The sequence below is a fragment of the Scheffersomyces xylosifermentans genome (assembly GCF_036884685.1).
Source record: "Scheffersomyces xylosifermentans strain CBS 12540 chromosome Unknown RJT20scaffold_1, whole genome shotgun sequence".
Classification (NCBI taxonomy): Eukaryota; Fungi; Ascomycota; class Pichiomycetes; order Serinales; family Debaryomycetaceae; genus Scheffersomyces; species Scheffersomyces xylosifermentans.
The window spans coordinates 863601-885646 of NW_027042939.1; the positions used below are offsets into that span (position 1 = coordinate 863601).

At 39.5% G+C, this 22046-nt stretch overlaps 7 protein-coding genes across 7 annotated transcripts; 5 read left to right on the plus strand and 2 right to left on the minus strand. All coding sequences in view use genetic code 12, as the record gives it.

Moving 5' to 3' along the window:
* Positions 1 to 521: 521 nt before the first annotated feature.
* RCY1 (Rcy1p) lies at positions 522 to 3524 on the plus strand. Its single transcript, XM_064916075.1, has one exon. It carries the CDS (start codon positions 779 to 781, stop codon positions 3170 to 3172), a length of 2394 nt encoding a protein of 797 aa, XP_064776860.1. The 5' UTR covers positions 522 to 778; the 3' UTR covers positions 3173 to 3524.
* Positions 3525 to 5525, plus strand: RJT20DRAFT_123905 (uncharacterized protein). Its single transcript, XM_064916076.1, has one exon. It carries the CDS (start codon positions 3580 to 3582, stop codon positions 5515 to 5517), a length of 1938 nt encoding a protein of 645 aa, XP_064776861.1. The 5' UTR covers positions 3525 to 3579; the 3' UTR covers positions 5518 to 5525.
* Positions 5526 to 6419, minus strand: MRPL36 (mitochondrial 54S ribosomal protein bL31m). Its single transcript, XM_064916077.1, has one exon. The coding sequence runs from the start codon at positions 6235 to 6237 to the stop codon at positions 5719 to 5721; it is 519 nt and encodes a 172-aa protein (XP_064776862.1). The 5' UTR covers positions 6238 to 6419; the 3' UTR covers positions 5526 to 5718.
* Positions 6420 to 6422: 3 nt separating this feature from the next.
* On the plus strand, positions 6423 to 8413 carry CCT7 (chaperonin-containing T-complex subunit). The gene has a single exon (XM_064921421.1). It carries the CDS (start codon positions 6608 to 6610, stop codon positions 8237 to 8239), a length of 1632 nt encoding a protein of 543 aa, XP_064776863.1. The 5' UTR covers positions 6423 to 6607; the 3' UTR covers positions 8240 to 8413.
* Positions 8414 to 10813: 2400 nt separating this feature from the next.
* On the plus strand, positions 10814 to 13277 carry CCN1 (Ccn1p). The gene has a single exon (XM_064921426.1). The coding sequence runs from the start codon at positions 11291 to 11293 to the stop codon at positions 13088 to 13090; it is 1800 nt and encodes a 599-aa protein (XP_064776864.1). The 5' UTR covers positions 10814 to 11290; the 3' UTR covers positions 13091 to 13277.
* A 703-nt stretch (positions 13278 to 13980) lies between these two features.
* On the plus strand, positions 13981 to 20201 carry MYO1 (myosin 1). The gene has a single exon (XM_064916078.1). It carries the CDS (start codon positions 14294 to 14296, stop codon positions 20087 to 20089), a length of 5796 nt encoding a protein of 1931 aa, XP_064776865.1. The 5' UTR covers positions 13981 to 14293; the 3' UTR covers positions 20090 to 20201.
* Positions 20186 to 21879, minus strand: MAS2 (mitochondrial-processing protease subunit alpha). The gene has a single exon (XM_064916079.1). The coding sequence runs from the start codon at positions 21851 to 21853 to the stop codon at positions 20321 to 20323; it is 1533 nt and encodes a 510-aa protein (XP_064776866.1). The 5' UTR covers positions 21854 to 21879; the 3' UTR covers positions 20186 to 20320.
* Between the last annotated feature and the right edge of the window lie 167 nt (positions 21880 to 22046).

Consider the following 22046-nt stretch of genomic DNA (forward strand, 5'->3'; position numbering starts at 1 on the left):
ATATACAGGATGTGATATATGGTTGGTTATATAGTTAACTGAGTATGGTGGGAAGAAGATGAATAGATGAAAAAGGTGTTTGAAAGGTGAAAGCTAGTGTGTGGGGAGATTTATTCAAGGACTGGTAGGAGTGGATAATTTATGGTTACTAAGTTTAAAAGATATTCACAAGAAAACTGGGGAAGTTGACTGTAGTTCGTGTGATTCTATCACTCTTCGGGGGATATCACTCACGTGATAATGTTAAACCGAGCCGGTTCTCTCTGTCTGAGGTAGTAACTCAGCTATAGGCTAATAAAAGACCCGAACCATTCTGATTTTCCACAACTAAAATTGAGTCTTTTTGAACGGAAAACCCCAAAAACAGTCCATTAGAGCAAGTTGATCTCAATTTAAAGCCTCTACCTCCCATTTTCTCGACTATTCATGTTTCATCTCGGCACTCATACTCCCTCCATATTTACAACTTCCGGCTCTCGCGTCCCAATTTCGTATGCGCGAAAAGAATCAAAAGACCGTTTCTTGGATATTCCAGTATGCTATTTAAGAAAGGACAAGTCGGAGAGTCAGATCTCAGTTAGGTTCATATTACAAAGTGGGTAAGCAAGTGAATTGGATTCGGCAAGTGGATACAGCATCACAGAAAAGTTTTTACTGTGTTTATTGCTCAAAAATTGTGGAAGATATCATAGGTTCATTACACTTACGTTGTAGCACCATTCATCAATGTATTATTGAAACTCCACATTCCCCATAGCAATACTATAAAAAACCCACCATGGCTCAGGTGATCTGGAACTCAGATATCGATGTGTATAACCCCTCGGTAATACCGCACACTATCGCAAGGAATATCGCTAAGTATCTTCCTATTCAAGATTTACTTTCCTTCGCCAGAGCATCGAAGAATACATACAAAGCCGTTAACGATCCTAATCTATGGATATCACGGCTTAATGGAATGGGCCTCTGGGAGTCGGCACAGGTGCCTCTGAAAGAAAAGCCATTGAGAACTAGCGATTTGAAGGAATTAGACAATCCATTGCTGTGTTTAGATCACATCTACAAGTCTTCAAAAGCGGCGAAGATACAAGTTCTCAAGATCCACAGATGCTTGAACCCTTATTATAGTGACTTATTGCTAAACAAACCGTATGACAGACTCCGTATCTTTAAAGACTTCCAAACTCCGGAAGAGCAAGCAAAAATATTGAACAATTTACTCGTCTATAACAGTGTTGACTATATAGATGATTCCAGAACAGTAGCTCATGAGAAGATCACAGCATTATTCGAGATATTCGAAAACGCCCTTTTACGTGAGTTAGAAATCCACTTTGATCTTGAAGATTATGTTAAAACGAAACGATTCATGAAAATCTTGATAGACTTAAAGAACCAACAGACATTAATAGACTTCTTCTTACAGAAAAGTATATTTGATAATGAAAATAGTGAATTGTTCAATCTAGAGTCGCTTAAGGTGGATAAATATTTCACGTTAGTTGATGAAGATTGGGAAACCAAGCATTACGAACTCAATGAAGAAGCTTTCAAAAGTCTTATTGTCGAGGTAGCATCCGTCTTCAATCACCAATCTCACATTATTGATTTGATATTTCCACCGACAGTGCCGATAATGTACAAAGTGAGTGAAGAATTGGTATCAAACCAATTGTCAGAATTATTGATGATTTTAATTGAGGGTTCGAAGAAAGTTGGTGTCTATCTTACTCTTGTACCAGTGTTGTACGAAAAAGTTACAGTTGACTTCGTGAATCAACTTAAACCAAGTGAAAATATAGGATCCACATATCATCATCTTATAACAGGGTTGATAGATATGCTGTTTGAATCCTTCGTGGTCGACTACGTTAGGGAAGAAATAGTGTACTTCAAGACTTTATCCAATGATAAGATTATTGAATGGAAAGAATCCATCACTAAAAGAGAAGCAGAAACGACACAGAATATTTTAAAACATGTGAAGACTGAGTCCAAGAATGATTTCTTGACGAGTTTTAAGAAAGTGTTCACAATCAACAACACGTCAGGTAATAACGAAGTCGACGTAGATCTCAAGAACTTTTCGGAAATACAGGCAAAAGCCAAAATCTTATCAGAGAACATTAAATCCTTGACTAAAATCTTTAGTCCTGAGTTGGTCTTAGATACATTAAATGATGCTAAGATATCGTTGCATAGATTACTTAAATTCAGGGATTTCTCCATTGCATCTCTCAAAAAGGATATATTTGCATCAATGCAAGACGTGTTCATCGATGTCATGGAAACAATTGGAAATGAGCATTTGAGACCGGGATTCCAAAAGGGTTTGCAGTACTTGCAAACATATAACCCGAATTCACCAACTTATACTGACTCTCACAACGAATCTTTTGTCGAACCATTGGCATTGTTTTTCGAGCTTATCAATATGGCAGATTTAATCATTCAAATGGTTGACATTTTCTACAAGGAAGAAATGATCAACAGACACATTGTCAAGCTTGAGAACTCTATACTCAATCCTTCATTACAGAATAAGAAGAAACTAGAAGCATTGGTGGATAAGTATGTTGCCGATGGTCTAAATGTGGGTGTCGAAGTATTGGTAAATGAGATTGAAAATGTGTACAAAACTTACCTCACAGAGAGTGACTACAACCCACCTGGTGACAAGGAGCCAGCATTTGGACCTTCGGAGGCTGCACAGAAAGCTGTTAAAATATTGGACGAGAATATCGACTTGTTGGGAGATGGAGCTGATATTTCAATTGTTGAAGTGTTTCAACAGGAAATAGCTGAAAGATTCTTCCAGATTATCGTCAAGTCATTAAAAAAGAGCACCATATCGGTAACTGGAGCAACAAAACTCATCTCTGACCTCAACTTGTACTACGAGTTCATCGTTGGCAATATTAAGAGCAACAAACGTTTAGTTGTTCCATTGTATCAATCTTTAAAGAAGGTAGGCAATATCTACTTGATAAGTGGAGATGATTCTAAAGCCATTGGTAAATTGGTTAGTGATTTGTCAAAGTTCAATGGAATCTTTGGACAAGAGGAAATCTACGAATTTGTCCAGAGAAGACAAGATTGGCCTATTATTAAAAGACATGTGGAAAAGGTTATGTACGGTTTTGGACTTGGAGACTGCACGATCATGTGAATTCACGTCAAAGATACTTTGAAAGAACGAAAACTCATTATCAATTCATATCCACTGGATTCGGATTCACCAGACAAACAGGTATATGCTAAAATGTATGTATATATACATATGTGTTTATATACACTACCATATTACAAGGAACCTGAATAACATATAACCATGTAGTAGGTCACTATTCTTAACCGTTAGATTGATTATAGACTATTATAAAATTAATTATTGCACTCCACCTACACCCCTCAAATCTCCCGCGAGCTCTCTTTAGTTATTTCTGATCTTTTCATCATATTCCTTCCATGATCTACTCTCCTACTACTAAGACCAAACATCAAAAAGATTTTCAATAAACTCACGTGACCACTTACCAAGATGCACTTTTAAGATATTCAACCTTCTCTTTAACCATGAAGTATAACTCGTTTGTACGACACCAGCCTAATGAGATGATAGCTCGAGTGACGCCTATTATCAGGCGACAGTGCACTAATGCTGTACGGCATTACTCAGTCAAAGAAAGACCGTCTTTCGGCCGGAAATTGGTGCCCCTTTTAGACGCTTTACCAAAAGAAGTGGAAAAAGAAGCCCAAGAGAAATTCGTTAGACTATCCAAAGCATTTGAATTACTCCGTAGTAAAAGAGGATTCGCTTCCAGTGTGGCCCACATTGATCAAATCTACCGAAACTCCGGGCGATTTTTTATTCAAGAAGTGTTGTATTTGCCGGATACTAATATATATGCATTTCTATTTCATCATTACAAGAACTCAGCATCCATACGAACCTTGATATTAGAAGGATTATTCAATTTAATAATACGTGGAGAGATTGTGTCTGCATTGTATATTGTCGAAAAAATGCAATCTTTTGGTATTATGTCGATGGGTTCACAAATAACCCTTCTGGAAACCATTCAAAGCATGGACAGAAACATACTTGAATCTGAAAAGCAGCACTACCAAGAAAAGTTAGCAAACTTACTCCTTTTCCAGACAATATTGAGTGGTCATCTGCTCCTTGCATCATCTTTCTTGACTCAGTGCATCAAAGAGAATATAAAGATAGAATCGATAACAGTCAACAAAATCATCAGCTCTCTTATTTGCCAGCTGGATTCTAACCATTTGTATTATTGTCATACTATTCACCGATTACTCGATCACTATGGAACTGAAATATTAACGCAGCAGAATGCTATTGGACTTATGACATTTATGCAGCAGAATCCCCATGCAATCTTCTATGTCAATATGCTCTTCAACCGGTTTGAGAATAAGCAAGAGCTTTATAAAAATGAACCCAAACAATACATTCGAGCTGCCACTTCATTGATACGATATAACATAGATAATGGACTTCACGAAGTAGCATTAAAGATGTGGGTTAACTTGACTACCATGTCTATCACTCCCTTGGACGGTACTGAACAACTAGAAACCACTGCCAAATTAATTAAATGTGCTCCAGATATGGCCAGTGTGGAGACTATTGCACAACTCTTGTCTCCTGAGATCATTGAACATATTGAGGTCTTGGAAATATTATTGGAGAAATATGGAACTTCAAAGGAATCAATAAAAAAATTTGAATCGCTCTTAAAATTGCTTAAAGCGCCATTGAGAAGACTGACCTTAACGGCTCTATTCAAGTCATATGTGTATCAAGACAATGAGAAGCTTGCTGAGAAGATCCTCCAGTCACTTTTCAAATCGAAAGATGGTGCCACCGCTGAGGAGATGAATGCAGTGTTTACCAAACTATTACGCCAGGGCAAACTTGAAGAGTGTATAGATATGGTTAAGTCAACGGACATTCACATTGCCAAGAGAGCATATATCACCATATTCAGAGAAATCCTTCAAGATGAAATCCGCAATGATAAGGAAAGGAAGTTCTTGCAATCAATGTGCAGCCGACTTTTGCTTGTACCAAAAGAAGACGAGGTTTTCCAGCTCTTAACAATCGAGATTATACGATACTTTTCCAAGAAAATCAACAACAGAGCGGCCAAAAAGACGTACATCGCAATTAATAATCTAGTCTCGCAATCAGACATCTCCAAGTCAGACAAAGGTTCACAACAGTTCAACCTAGAGAAATTCCGGATACCCAACAAGTTCAAAGACCTTCTCAACTTAAACAACCACAGCAGAATACAGTGCCTCGATATAATATCGCAAAGGGCATTGCAAGAGAAGGACACTGATACTGTGATCTGGTCTGTCGATGAATATAGGTTTCTTGGATTGACAGTTAAGGAGATAATTCAGCATATAAAAAAGGTAGACAAAGACGATTTCTTGTCTGCCATTTTGAAAGAGGACATTTACGAATCATGTAATTAGTAATAATATCTGTAATATAGTTACTTATAGACATTTATGTATATATTTCTTATGTACAAGTGTAGAGGGAGGAAGCTGTAACTGCATCTCCACCCGTAATGAATGTATGGAAAGGAAGTGAAGGAATGTACATGGATAGCGATTTGCCAATTCAGACCCAGGAAAAATCCTTGAGTTCGAAAAAATAATCCTACAACGCCCTTATACCTTTCTGTTTCTGCTTTCTTTCTTGTTGAACAATTTACCACCCTTTTGGACCTCTTGGATGTTATGGCCCATCAACTCAAGTAAATCGTCCTTCTTGGATTCCTTTTCTGGTTCCTTTGCAGAAACGGCATCCTCCTTCGGTATTTCTTCTTCAGTTTGACCACTGAAAGAAGCAAATCTCTGCTTGAATTTGTTGATTTTACCGGTAGCGTTAGGGTCGGATGTTACCAAATCTGATCTATTAGGGTTCCAAAGTGGACTGTTTCTTTGGTCACTGATCATTCTGATTTCGTCCTTTGGAGCCTGAGATCTTCTCTTTATCACGGAACCGTCGCTGAGCTCTACGAGGGTATCGAATTGGTAGAAAATAGCGGGTCTGGCTTTACCCAACTTAATCTTTCTCATCACTCTTCTATTAGACAAGTTAACCTCACCTTTCATGGCCACATTTCTTTGGAATGACTTGAAAGCTGGCGTTATAGCTGCCTTTGCTGATATTGCCGACTTGAACATGTGTAGTTTATTTATTAATTTTTTTTACTAACTACAAGATCACAATTATTCAACTTTTCTTCTTCCTTGTCGTAGTCTTCTTTGTCTTTGTCTTCCTTGTCTTCTCTTCTCTTCTCTTCTTCTTCTCCAATTCTCTAACCACTCTTTCTCTACCAAAAAACGTCTGTCTGAAAAATTATGAAAAAATCGGTCGTGTGCCAATCCCAAAAATTGTCTCACTGTTTTCGTTGAATGAATAAAATTTATGATTTGTGAAGAAAGAGAATCGTTAAGAGGCGAATGAATAGGATTGTTAGATCTTTAGTAGAGCCAGGTGGAAATTAATAGAATCGACTAACATCGAGTTGCAGAACACAGGAAATCGCTAGACATGTCATTTTCCACACAAACTCCAACCATTGTGGTTTTGAAAGAGGGTACTGATACATCTCAGGGTAAAGGTCAGATCTTAAGTAACATCAATGCGTGTTTGGCCATCCAGGACACGTTGAAACCCACATTGGGACCGTTCGGGTCAGACATCTTGATCGTCTCTGCCAACGGGAAAACCACCATTTCTAACGACGGTGCCACCATCTTGAAGTTGTTAGACATCGTTCATCCAGCAGCTAAGATGTTGGTGGATATATCACGTGCCCAAGACGCTGAAGTGGGAGATGGTACTACTTCAGTGACCATATTGGCCGGAGAGTTGTTGAAAGAAGCTAAGAGTTTCATAGAAGATGGAATCTCGTCTCATCTTATTACCAAGGGTTTAAGAAGGTCATGTGAGTTGATTGTAGACAAAATCAACGAATTGGCCGTTACTGTCACCAGAGAAGATGACGAGCAATTCAGACAATTATTGGAGAAATGCGCTACCACCGCCATGTCTTCCAAATTGATCAGCAAAAACTCAACCTTTTTCACCAAAATGGTTGTCGACGCCGTCTTGAGCTTAGACCAAGACGACTTGGACGAGAAGCTCATCGGTATCAAGAAAGTGCCTGGTGGAGGAATGGAAGACTCCTTGTTCATAGATGGTGTAGCATTTAAGAAGACCTTCTCGTATGCCGGTTTCGAACAACAACCAAAGAAGTTCACCAATCCTAAAATTGTCAACTTAAACGTCGAGTTAGAATTAAAGGCTGAGAAGGATAACGCCGAAGTCAGAGTGGAACAAGTCAAAGACTATCAAGACATAGTAGATGCTGAATGGCAAATTATATTCAACAAACTTGAAGCTATCGCCAAGACTGGTGCTAATATAGTATTGTCTAAGTTGCCTATTGGAGATTTGGCTACCCAATTTTTTGCAGACAGAAACATTTTCTGTGCAGGCCGTATATCTGGGGAAGACATGGACAGAGTTATCAAGGCAGTTGGAGGTAACATTCAATCGACATGTTCTAACATCAAGCCTGAAGACTTGGGTACCTGTGAGAAGTTCGAAGAGGTTCAGATCGGTTCCGAGAGATACAATCTTTTCCAGGGTTGTCCACAGACCAAAACATGTACATTAGTGTTGAGAGGTGGTGCTGAACAAGTTATAGCGGAAGTCGAGAGATCTTTACATGATGCTATAATGATTGTGAAGAGAGCAGTAAGTCACAGCAGTGTTGTGGCCGGTGGTGGTGCTATTGAGATGGAATTATCCAAATACTTAAGAGACTACGCAAAGACTGTAGCAGGAAAGCAACAATTGATCATTGCTTCCTTCGCAAAAGCATTAGAGGTGATCCCTAGACAATTATGTGAAAACGCTGGTTTGGACGGTATTGAATTATTGAACAAGTTGAGAAGTGCCCACGCTAAGGGTGAGACTTGGTACGGTATCGATTTCCAAAAGGAGTCTGTCGGCAACAACATGAAGAATTTCGTGTGGGAGCCAGCATTGGTTAAGTTGAATGCCATTCAATCTGCCACTGAGGCTGCCACCTTGTTGTTATCGGTCGATGAAACGATCAAGAACGACGATCAAGAAGGAGGTGCTGCTGGTGGTAGAGGAAGAGGCGCCTATTAAAGGAAAAACGGAAGTGCAAGGTGTGCTACATGGCAAGGAACCTAGTTGCGGCGATTCGGATAGTGTTGAAACGGATTTCTCATAGCACCAACTTAGAACTTACACTACATTTGTATTTATATAATAATATCCCCTTCATTAGTATATATCCCCTACAGCATTTTGCAGATCGTAACCTGTAGTCAACGGTATGCACAGAAGTCTACATTAAACTTGATGAAAGGGATGAAATTTTGGCTCAAGAGGATTGTTAAAACTGATTTGGAAAGATCAGACCACGGACTTACGCAACTAGCTATGACTCGTACTTTAGATGTTTAAGTTTTCCGTTTAGGGTAAGAGCCTGGGCAGGCTGGACTTCTTATATACCGCTGTAGTTAGGTGTTACCGCAGGAGTATCGGCATGACCGATGGAGTGGTAATTGCGAATTCCGAGAATAATATCCACAAATTTACCCCGTGTGACTCCAGTATTCTTGTGACTCCAGGATAATAGCATCTCACAGGAATTTTGCGAGCTTCTCTCTCATATGATGTAACCATCAGATACTGCTACACGAACAAGGGCGTTTCGTAAATATTCACAGGCTATCTCCGCCGCCACTCTAAACAATCTGCGACGATAAACCTCTCGATGTTGAGATCGATCCGTCGCCAACTCCTGACTCTGCCATATATGTATCATTATAGCCGCAAAAGGAGCACACACGTAAACCAAGAGCCATACGCTAGGATGCGAAATCTTGGTATGAATATTTCCTATTTGGGCACAATTATGCATCAAAATGGGAGTTTGTGGGATTTAGGTGCAAAATGACAAGAGATCTCGACACAGGAAACTGACGGAGAGGGCTGGTGTGAATTGTATTGTTCACGGTTAATGCGGGTTAAATGTGGTAGAAATAGGTAATAGATGGTTTTATTATGTTCGGTTTAGTGAATCAAAACATTGTCCTGGGGGATGTAGGAATAGGCTACAATAGCAATTTAGTTTGGACAGAGTCTTGTCGCTCTAGTCCGTCACACAGACAAGCATAGTGCACCCCACCAAACAGTGTTCCAAGCGATGGAAATGCTTTTTCTGGTAGTAAAGCTTCCGGTTTCAGCACCACATCGTCTTGATGGTATTGTACTATGATTTCCCGTGATTCTTGGTATTGTTCTGCCACTTGAAGCTTCATTTCACTCTTTGTCTAAATATCCCCTAGAAAGCTACGCATGGCTCCTATCTCTATATGCGGTAGCCCATTCTCCAGTCTGCCTAGCTTTGCGCGTTTCTGTAGACTCTCTCTCTCCCTCACTCTCAGTTACTCCTGTGCCCGAGCCTGCAAACCCATCTCACATAGTATCTCTTCTCCTGCCAGACTCCTGCAGTTTTACTAGCCAAATTCTTCTCTACCACATCTGCGAATCCTGCAATCAACTTGGTTCCAGCCATTGGTCTTTTGATACGCGGTGGTAGGCGCGACCACAAGGGACAATATCAGTTTTCGCGGTCAAAACTACCTGCAGGTATCGTCTCCTTAATCTGAAGCTGCAAAAGCATAGAACAACCTCATTTCTGATACTTCTTGGAAGGAAGGGTGCCGTCATAGTGAAACATGGTTGGCCTCTGGAGTGTGATCTGTAACGAGGACGATTCAACGGGAGTGACCATTGAGCGGGTGGTATGAGTGATGAGCTCTTGCAAGGTATGGTCAGCCTCAGCCGTCCACCACGGCCAAAAATCACCCCGAATCGCGCTTTTCGCCAGCACTAAATCAGGTTTCTCCTTCACCCCAGGTACCCTGTGGTAGCCCTGAAACTAGCCATCAAAACATACCCTTCACCGCCATCGCACACCCTCTAAGCAATGCCGCCGCCTACCAGGTAGCACCATACCTTCTTTCCTACACGAGTCGGCCCCATGCTGTACCTGTACTGACTAGTGAGCCAATTCTCACTACGTGTTTCTGGCACCTGCAAACCCTTAGCTACTGTGAAAACGCGAAAAATCCGATTCTCAAATGCGTTGCAAAAAAAAAACCGACTCCTTTTTGCTGCCCCGGCAAAATGTTTTAATCCCAGACGGTCCTGGTTAACGAAGGAAGCAACCATACATTCCCAGTTGCCATTATAGGAGAGGCACTGCGATTGTTCCTGTCGCTGCTGATTATTACGCTAAATGCTGAATAATTAATTTAATATTATTATTATTATTATTATTTATTTAATTTTGCCCTGTCTTTCGTCGATTCGCCAACTAGTTGTCCTTTGTGCCACAGATACTTCACGGTATACATACCGTTTTCATTGCGTTACCTGCGTTCTCCTCCCAAACGTCGCTCCAGATATATTATTATATTTTGCACGCTGCCTTACGGTGACTTTTGTGTTTGGAGCCTTTCTATTCTTTTTGGCGTGAAACGGGAAATTAACTTTTCTGGTTTTATAACTTTTGGTGTTTGATCGTTGGAGTGTCTCTCAGTAACTGTTCTGTTTCAAACACAGTTGTATAAAACAAATTGAGGATCCGGGCTTATTGTTTATCGAGTTGAAACAGTCTTTTCACCAGTGTGTTAATATTTGTTAATATTCCTCTTGTTGTTTACTGTCGAGGTGGTTGTTATATTCATATATAACATTACAAGTACTTCCTATTAACTTGTCTTTGGTGGATTCTTTCATTGGTGTGGGCTTTCTACATTAATAGTTAGTTAATTGTCATATTTATATCATAGATTTGGAAACCCTGGGTCACGTCTGTATTTCATCCAAACCAGTCTTCCTTCCTTAGACTACCACTCTCCCAGTTTCCCCTACAAACTCGATTCGTTAGATCTCGTTCAGTCAACAACGTCCATCGTTGCATTCAAGTTGATACCTTCCAGAAACTTCGTTTCTTCGACTTTGGCTCCTTCCAAGTCGCTCTTTCCATTCCTTCGCTTTATCCCATTCTACTCTTATCCTGTTTACTGACAGTAAACATTTTCCTGAAATCTTATCAATTTGCTTCATAAATCAATTAAGTCAAATTACCATTCTATCCTCCCAATACATAACTCTCCCACAATGCTGCATCTCCACCAAGCTCGCAGTCACAATGTCTTACCCCAATCTTCACAGACCCAAGCAGCTTCCAAAGTGAAGTATGGTCCTCCTCCACATGTCAAGTCCAAGCCTTACTCAATGATGCTTGAATTGCTTGAAACACAAGCTAACAAAAAGCTCACCCTGGAGTACTCCCATGACATCACCAAGGCATTGGCTCACTTGGAGTCCCTCTCCACTGTAAACCCAGCCATGATCGACTTACAGCCTGAAATTCAGTGGTTTATGAGACCTTTCTTGTTAGATTTCCTCATCGAATTGCACTCGTCTTTCAAGCTCCAACCTCAAACGTTGTTTCTCTGTCTCAACATAATCGACAGATACTGTGCCAAACGTATTGTCTTCAAGAGACATTACCAGTTGGTTGGCTGCACTGCTCTTTGGATTGCTGGTAAATATGAAGACAAGAAGCTGAGAGTTCCTACACTCAAGGAGTTGACCATTATGTGTAGAAATGCCTATGATGAAGAAATGTTCATTCAGATGGAAATGCACATATTGAGTACCCTCGAATGGTGCCTTAGTCACCCTACATTGGAAGATTGCTTGCAGTTGGCTATCAGCCACTCCAAGATTTCCAGTCATGCTACTCCATGTAAATACAACAAGCTCGCCAATTCCTCTACATCATCCAGTTCTACTATTCTGGCCGTCACTGTGGTTGCCAGATTCTTTTGCGAGCTTTCTCTTTATGATAAGTACTTCTTATCTGTTCCTACGTCATTAATTTCGATCACTGCTAACTTGTTGGCATGTTCAATGTTACAAATTCCAAATGCATCAGATTACCTCCACGAGCTAATTCAAAAGGTGTTGGTGAAAAAGAAGAGACACACGCGTTCGAAGCGTGTAAATCGTCTCAACCTTCAAAGACCACCACGTCCTTCTCTCTATTCTAATAACAATGAGTCCTACTACAGTCACATCGCTAATGCTGCTACTATGAGACACACTAGTTTCGATGATGTTGATCAAGACTTCATCGACTGTGATGATTCCGACGAAGAAGACTTTGCTGAGTCTACTGAAGATGAAGAAGATGAAGAAATTGAAGAACCAGAACTAGAAAACCAGCAACCAGACGTCCATGGTGCATTCTTGAGTGGTTTAGATGAAAACTCAATTATGTTAATAAAGCGTACTGCTCTTATGTTCATCATTCAATTAAGCAAGGTTACAGAAGTTTTATCTAAGAAATATGAGAGCTTGGGTGTTATTCAGGTCATAAACAACTTCCACTCTAGATTTACATTTATTATTCAGAGTATCTACGAAAACCAGGACACTATTATTAGTCTGGAAGTAATTGATATCAAATTGATTCAATTATCTGAAGTATTATTACAATTCCCTAAGGTTGAAGATGATTCTGATGACATTACCAGTCTCAGACCACCTCAATCGCCTCATATCTTTAACTCTTCGACTTTGAACCTCAATTTCAGTGATGTTCAGAATGCACAAGCGCCTGTTACCCCACCATCTGCTAGTTCCCAATACTCCGTCTTCTCTAACAAGAGACATAACGGCAGTTCCACATGTGTCACACCTATCCATGCTAATATGTCATCTGCTTCTACTTACAACTCTGGTTCATCCAGTATTCTTAGAAACGGAAAGTCCAGAATCAGCAAAGGAAAAACAAACAACATTAGCTCAGTTCCTAGTGCCAACAACAGTAAGACAGAGTTTTCGCCTTTAACTGCTACAGCTTCAAGAGAAAATAACAACTGGACTTCTCCCTTAATGCATGTTCAATGATTTTTTTTTTTTTACACTACGCTTCCTTGTTGCAATTAGTCATGCTTATAGCTTCACAGAACTTTACTTTGCATCTTTTTTTTGATTTTAAACATACATCCTTTCTGTACTATCCATTTTCTTCAATTCTTACCTATTTACTTTCCTATTCATACCAAGTTTTTAATTAAAAATAAATGATTGCCGTCTTAACACTATGATTTTCCCGCATTCGCTTGTGAAGCTTTGTGATATTTAGAGCTGCAAAATTTTCAGAACGCGAATTTATTTAATACGGTCAGACGAGACGTGACGTGAGCAGTCTTGACCAACTGGAGGTGTTATACCATATTTATGGCTAAGTTTGGGAATATTTGAGCGGCTTATAGGATACTGAGTTATAATAGAACCATGTATTTAAATTCAAATGAAAGTAAGGGCAATTTTGGGTACTGTTGAAGTGGATCTATCAATTTCATTTTATTTCGTTTTACTGCGAAAACTGAAGAACGTACTCCGAGAAGCAGAAAGGCAAAGGATATGAAGTAAAATCATCATTGTTCATTTACTCTAGATACTACCTCCAATACACCAAGTTATAACAATCTCTATCCCCCATCACACCTACCCTCCCAACAAATATCATTCTTTCATCCATTTGCTCCTCCAAATCTCTCCTAGCAACGTCATTCGCGATTCGCACCCCTCTAAATTAGCCGGTTGCAACATTTGTCCCGATTAGGCAACACCCAAACAGTCGCACACTACGCATTTTAAGCGGATCACTTTTTCGACATAATTGTACATAAGGGCAATCTGGTGCCTATAAAGGCCATTACACAAATGCAACGTACCACTTATCACATTTCCCAAAAAATACCTGGTAGCAACGCAGTAAGCCGCTGGTTAGTCAATATATGATTTCCAATCCAGTTAGACTTCCTTCCCCTAGTCTAACACTCCCACACTGCCCCTGACCCCCTCTTCCTCCCCCCTTTCGTATATCTGATTACATTCCCGATTTGCCAGGTCCTGGTTCCCAATTGTTTACCATTGAACAACGCGTCCTGCAGACAACACGATCGATGTTGTGAACAGAAATTTCCTTTTTGACGTTAATCATTGATTCGTATGGTAGAGCCCAGCTAAAGTGGTAAAGATAAATACAAGACTAATCACCAAATCGAAGTTGTAGACAACGGAGAACTCAAGTACTAATCCACAATGTCAACGGGAGATAATGGCTTCGATTCGAAGAATTGGGTCTGGGTGCCAGACGCTGATAACCTCTTCACTAAGGGATATGTGACCGATTACCTCAAGGATGGAACATGTCAGGTAACAGTGGTGGATGGCGGCTACGAAAGCCAAAGAGTAGTACCACAGGATGAACTTGAAAACTGCAATCCAGCGAAATTCAATAAGTGTGACGATATGGCTGAATTGACTCACTTGAACGAACCCTCCGTCGTGTATAATTTGTACCTAAGATATAACGATGACTTGATATACACATATTCAGGGCTTTTTTTGGTGGCGATAAATCCATACAAATCCCTACTGATCTATGATAAAGTAACACTCAAGAAGTTCCATTCCCATGAGTTTGAAAGGCCTCCTCCTCATATCTACGCTACAGCAGAGGGTACATATAGGAATTTGTTATCTAATAAGAAAGATCAGTCGATTTTAGTGACAGGTGAAAGTGGTGCTGGAAAGACAGAAAACACCAAGAAGATCATTCAATACTTGTCATCTATCACTACCACAGCAGCTGATGCATCAGCACCTCCTTCTCCAAACAAACAGAGAGTGAAACCTCAAGTTAGTAATGATATTGACATTAAGATTTTGCAAGCAAATCCCATTTTAGAAAGTTTTGGAAATGCAAAAACCATCAAGAATAATAATTCATCCAGATTTGGTAAATTCATTCAAATTTTCTTCTCTAATCGTGGAGAAATTAGTGGTGCTAACATCGATTACTATCTTTTAGAGAAATCTAGGGTTGTTCATCAGTCAGGAGCAGAAAGAAACTATCACGTCTTCTACCAATTCCTCAAAGGATATGATCAATTGGCCAATTTCGGTCTCAACAAAGACCTCAGCACATACAAATACTTGAGTAACTCCAAAATAGACATTCCACATGTTGACGACTTCAAAGAGTTTAACATTCTTCTGGAGGCATTTAAGATCATGGGTTTCGAGAATTCGGAGATTAATTACATATTTCAGCTTCTCGCCATTATATTACATTTGGGAAACTTAGACTTTACATCCTGGAAATCTGAACAGGCCAACTTCGTCTCAGATGCTCCGGTAGAGCTTATCGCAGAACTTTTGGGAGTGGATCAACTGGAGTTTGTAACTAATGTTTTACGCCCGAAGGTAAAAGCTGGTCGTGAATTTGTTCAGAAGTCGAAGAAGGCTTCAGAAGCAAAGTTTACAATAGACGCCTTTGCCAAGCATCTCTATGAGAAACTCTTCCAGTACATCATCAAAAGAATTAATGACAATTTGAAGAATGATAATGCTTACGATTATGATGAACTCAATTTCATTGGTGTATTGGATATTGCCGGTTTTGAGATTTTTGAAATCAACTCATTTGAGCAACTCTGTATCAACTACACAAATGAGAAACTTCAGCAATTCTTCAATCACCACTCCTTTATTCTTGAACAGAGTGAGTACTTAAAAGAAGATATTCAATGGGAATTCATTGATTTTGGTCTTGATTTGCAACCTACCATAGATTTAATAGAAACACGTAATCCGATGGGTTTGTTAAAACTTTTAGATGAAGAATGTGTGATACCCAAGTCATCAGACAAGTCTTTTATGGAGAAACTTGCAGACCACTGGGGAAACGGGCAAAGCAAGAAGTTTCAGCAGAACAAATTTAAGAGCGGGTTTATTATCCATCATTACGCTGGTATGGTCGAGTACAACGTGGAAGGGTGGTTACAGAAGAATACTGATCCCGTAAGTGAAAGTTTACTTCACCTACTTCCTAATTCTACGAATTCTTTTATTCAAGATATGTTCAAGGACGATGAACATCTCGTGGTTGACCCAAAGCGTGGGAACAAGTTGAAAACTGCTTCGCAAAAACACAAAGACCAATTGAATGATCTTATGGAACAATTGCAGCGTACTGAACCTCATTTCGTTAGATGTATTCTACCTAACCTTGACAAAAAATCCAACAAGTTTGATAAGAACTTGGTTTTGAACCAGTTAAGGTGCAATGGTGTTTTGGAAGGTATTAGAATTACAAGGGCGGGTTACCCCAACAGAATGACATTTGATGAATTCTATTTGAGATATGCTATCATAAACGTTAAGGAGGTGTATACTAAGGATCCGAGAACGAACTCAGAGTTAATTTTGAAGTTCGTTGAATTGGATCCAAAAAGCTTCAAAATAGGTATCACCAAGTTATTCTTCAAAAATGGTATTCTAGGAAAACTCGAAGAGATGAGAGATCTAAGCTTGAAGAGCATCTTCACAGATTTCCAGAGCTTAATAAGAGGAACATCCACTCGTTCTAACATGCTGAAGAGAATCAAAGAAGTGCAATCCTCTCAAGTACTTGCGAAGACAATCAAACAGTTGGAGGAATCCAGAGCTAATAGTTTGTGGATGGATTTATTCATCAATATTAAACCTCTCTTGGAAGAATCTGGTAGAGTACTTGACGCGAAGGAGATTAATGAGAATTTAAAAAATGCTACGCAGAAGGTGGAACAATTAGAGATGTCAAATAAAGAATTAGTAGAATCAAAGGAAGCACTTGAGAAATCAAAGGCTGAGTTGGAGGAATCAAAGGATGAGTTAATAAAGTCAAGAGAAGAACTCGAGAAGTCCAAAGAAGATCTTGAAAAGTCCAAACAAGGATTGGAGTCAGAGAATGCCAAGTTGAAGGAGCAAATTAGCAAGTTGGAAGATGAGATAATAACCACCACTAACCTTGTAATCGAAAAGGATTCCAAGCTAGAGAAATTAAAAAGCGAGGAATCTAGAACGTCGTTCAAGGTTAAGGAGTATGAAGCGAAGGTGAAAGAGCTTAAAGAAGAGAACGAAAAGTTAAGCGAGCAGAAGAGGGATCTAGAGGCGCATTCCAAGCAAATTTCTGAAAGCCACCAACTCAGCCTTGAAGAACTTTCTAAGTTGAAGAAAGAACATGAAGACGCCGCCCTGGAGATGAGCACTTTGAAAGCAACAATCAAGGAACATAACACTTCAAAGGCAGATCATGAACGATCAATTGCAAACTTGGAGAGGGAGCACCAAAACTTAAAGGCAAAGGCAGACGCGGAGAGGGAAAAATTGAAGAAACTTAACCAAAAGTTGATAGATGAAGTAGAAAAGCACAAATCAGTTCTTCCACAACATGAATCTTTAGTCAGAGAAATGCAAGTCCTTAGAGGATCGATTCTGAGTAATGAAACCGTCCAAGCTCAGAAGAGTAAGGAGATTTCACATTTGAAATCTGAACTCAACAGACTCCAAGAAGAGAACGTGGAATTGAAGAAACGCACTAGTCTGATTGAACTGAAATGCAACACCTTAGAGTCTGACATCCAAGAGAAGGCAAGGGAAGTTAAAATTTCGGAAGCTGCTGTAGCGAAACTGCAAATGGAATTGACTAGACTACAAAGCAAATTGAGCGATCTCCAGCAATTGGAGGCCACAACGCAAGAGTTGACTGCCAAAGTCAAAGAACAACTGCAGGAGATCCAAAGTTTAAGTGCAAGCTTATCAGAATCCCAAGCAGAAAAGAAGTCAATTTCAGAATCGTTGCAGAAATTAAGGGTCGATTTAGAGACCGCCCAGATAGCAAAACGTGACTATTCAGAAAGAATTGCAGTACTTACCAAAAAGGTAGAGGAGCTTGAATATCACGAAAGAGAGAGAGACGTTAATAAGGAAAATAGTCCTCCTGATCCTGCCTTCTTGGAAGACTTTGCTCATATCAAATTGAAGTTGAACGAACAAAGTGCAGCTTTGCGTAGAGAGAAATTCGAGAACAAAAAACTAACCGAAGAACTTGCATTGATGAGAAGTCGGCTGCAAGCTGGTTCACCAATTAAGTTTGACAGACTGCAGAATCGCAAATCCGTCGCATTGGGAGATTCGTTTGATTCTTTATCTGGATCGAGTGTGTTTACTGAAGAGATCAATTCTTTGAAGATTCAGCTACAACAAGAACAATCCAATTCTCAGAGAGCAGAATCTTATGCCATTGATCTTCAGAAAAAGTTAAATAAGATTCAAGCCATGAGAGGAATCAACAGTTACAATGACTACGAATCAAAATACAAAGAATCACAAGCAAGAGTGCTAGCTCTTGAAAGAAAGATAGAAGGTTTGTTGACTGATGATGACAATTTGGATTACACTCCAAGACCGTTATCTAGGAGTGAGAGTTTGAGCAAGGTCAATTTCCTTAAAGGATCCAACCAGGAATTTGCTCAAATATATCAGGATGTTACTAGGACTCTTAAGTCAACAAGAGAAGAGCTTACAAGCTCCAAGAGTGAGATCCTTAGATTGAAATCGCTCTTGAGAGAATCAGAAGAGGAATTGTATGATGCCAAGACGCAAAACTTTAAAACCTCCATATCTGATTACGAGAACCAATTAGCGAAGGTGACTGTCAAATATGATGCTATCAGCTTGAAAAACAGCGAGTTGCTCAAGAACCTCGAACTTTATAAGAAAAGATCAGAAGAATACTTTGATAAATTAGAATTGGCAGAATCTGCAGTGGTCATCTCTAAAAGACACGAAGAAGCTGCCATTCATGATATGAACGAGATCAAGAACCTGCTAAGGCTCGCAAGGGAAGAAGCTAGAGCATCTCAAATAATGATCAAAGATTTGAGAAAGAAGAACGCAGAGCTTGAAGAAACCATTCATGACAATAACTTCAATATTGAACTGCTCAAGGGAAAATACAGAGAAACTATCGATAAGCTTCACTACCATACTTCCAACTATGACAATAAGGAGAAAACAGACAATTACAGAGAAGAAATAAGAGTCTTGAATAAAGAATTGGACTTTAAATTGGAAACTGAGAATGCTCTCATCAAGGACAACAAAAAGCTTCAGCTCGATCTTGAAGACACTGCGAGAGAAAAAGATGCTCTCACGGAAGAATATGAAGAGCAAGTGAAGCGAATTGAAGTGTTGGAGACAGAGTTAGCTGAATTTACGAACAAAACAAGACAATTAGAAAATGAAAAGGTGCTCAATGAGCGTAAAATCACAAACTTTACCAAACAGGTTCAATCTTTGAAGGACGTAATGGAAGACGTTACGAAGCAAAGAGACGATCTTCTTGACACGAAGGACAAGTTGGAAGAAGAAGTTCTCAAGTTAACACATAAGTTGGAGGCTACAGAGGTTCAACTAGAACAAGCAAAGTCAGAAGGCCTTATCATGAAGACACATCTTGAAAACCAAAGACAAGAGTCTAATGATATAAAATCTGAACTTTCTCAATCTAAAGTAGCCTCGAGTAACGAAGTACAGGACTACCAAAAATTACGTAAAGATCATTTAGTCACAAAGGAGGAGAACATTACTTTGGTTAAGACGAACAAGGAATTGAATGCTAAAGTGCACGATTTGGAAGAGAAGCTCTATAGCAACGAACAACTTAAATTCTGGGAAAACAAGGTTAGGATTCTCACCAATGACCTTGACCAATCACATACTAAGAATTTTGAGGACGCGAAGACAATCAAGAATTTACAGAAACAAATAAAACAACTCGAAATCAGAGTGGCTAACGAGTCAGTATTAACCAAGAAGTATAATGACGAAAATTTCGACTTCCAGAATAAAGTGAGTCACTACAAAAGCACGATTGATATTCTTCAGAACGAGCAACTGGAGAAGGACTTGCAAATCAGAACCTCTGAAAGAGACATTGCCCTGCTCAAAGAAAACATCTTAATTCTAGAAAAGGAAGTATTGGAATTAAGAGAAAGGTTGAGGGCTTAACCGCAAGAACAGTATACCCCTATAAATATTTATCCATAGCATTATGAATGTACAATTAATAGAACGTTGACATTTTTACCCATTAGATTTATAGCCGTCAGATATTTTTGTGGAATTGTCCTGGAGCCTTGTCTATTCACTTTATATTTACATATGTACAAATTATGAATCTATCAATACTTGGTATTAGTAGGTATGTTAGCACTATGATGGATTTTGTAGCTGTAGTCTCTAAAACCATTTACCAAACTTCTTTTGCTTAGAGACTTTTGAGAAGTCTCTAGGTTCATCAAGCGGTGGACCAGAAAACTTGCCCAAACCGAAATGACGAAGAATGTACTCCACATCTCCAAATGACTCTCTGTCACCTTGCATGACCACAGTAGGAGTTCCACTACTAATTCCCTTCGTTACGACACTTCCGGTGAGTACCTTCTCAGCAACTTTTCTCAAATCTTCCACAGATAACGCCTCAATTTTCTGGATCATTTCATCGATGCTGGTTATCTTGTTCTGGCACTGAATTTGTCTGCCTAAATCTTCTAACTTTGCGAGTTTACTTTCTACATTCATTAGTAATGAGCTAACAAGCTGATTCTTTGCTCTTTTGACTTCTTTTTCAGTAAGACCGCCTTTCAGTGGATCCTTCTCAAGAAGCTTGGATAATTCGAAACTAATGATTTGAGACATGACATGACCTGCGTTAGGTGAACAAGAGATAGTGATTCCAAATAAGCCAGAATTGAGATATGAATGGTTGAAACTCATACAGTTTTCCACAAAGGCATATTGGTTCAATACTCTGGTGTACAAACGAGAGAACATACCTTTGCCTGGCCCACCAGCGGAGAAAGATGATCCTCCACCTAATAGCTTTTGTAGTGTGGCCAAGGCATATAAGTCATCATCGAGTAAGCCTGTTGTTTCGAATGCAATTTGCATGTGGTAAAGTTCTGGCATGTTTCCATATATTGGAGGTTGAAATGGCAACGAAAGTTCGCCACCAGTGTAATTAATAGTGCCCAAGTCAGGTCTTGCATTGGTCAAAGGTTTCCAATCTCCGAGCTGTTCCTGTGCTAATTTTAAAGCATGTTCATGTGGAACACCAACCATAGCCACCACCACATTTTGAGGCTGGAAAAACTTATTGTGATATTTCACTACATCATTATTTGTGATCTCTGGGATCCTTTCTGGGGGACAATACAATGGCAAACCAAGAGTGTTCTTATTGTAAGCTGCCTCATGTAGCACTTCTGGAAGGAACATTTCATGTTTAAGAGAAATCTCATTGACTTCGTATTCAGCAGTCTGCAATGTTTCTAAAAGTTCTTGATCTGTGAACTGTGGGTAGCGGACAGTTTGAGAAATGCAATCAAACATTTTATCTACATCTTTGTTGAAAACCGAGGCTTGGTATATCATTGACTCTCTCTGAGCAGAGCACATATAATTTCCTCCAAGCTTCAGAAGATTTTCTATAAGTTCTAAACCGGTATACTTTTCCGTAGACTTCCAAGCCAAACGGTCAGTAATATGAGAAAGACCAGGCTTATTAGGGTCTTCATACCGAGATCCAGCATCGACATAAGCTCCGAGTGCAGCAAAGTGTCCTGGAGTTGCATCCGTTACCACTCTGAGTCCATTGGCCAACGTAGTCATCTCGATGTGTGGTTTGGCTGTCTCGGTGTACTTTCGTACAAGCAGCTTTGAAATCTGCGGAAAAGCAGATCTCTTGACCATTTGTGCTTGACGACTCAACATTTTGACCTTGCTTCCTTTGCCAGCTTTGAGAAGGAATCAGATCCAATACCTGAAGCTATAGGTTTGATGGTTAAGATAAAAATCGAGCTGCTTATGGTCACGTGAGTATTAACGGTAGTATATTATATGTAGTACATTTATATCAGGGTAATTTGGGGGTAAGTGAAAAGTATCAAATTTAATCTGAGAGACT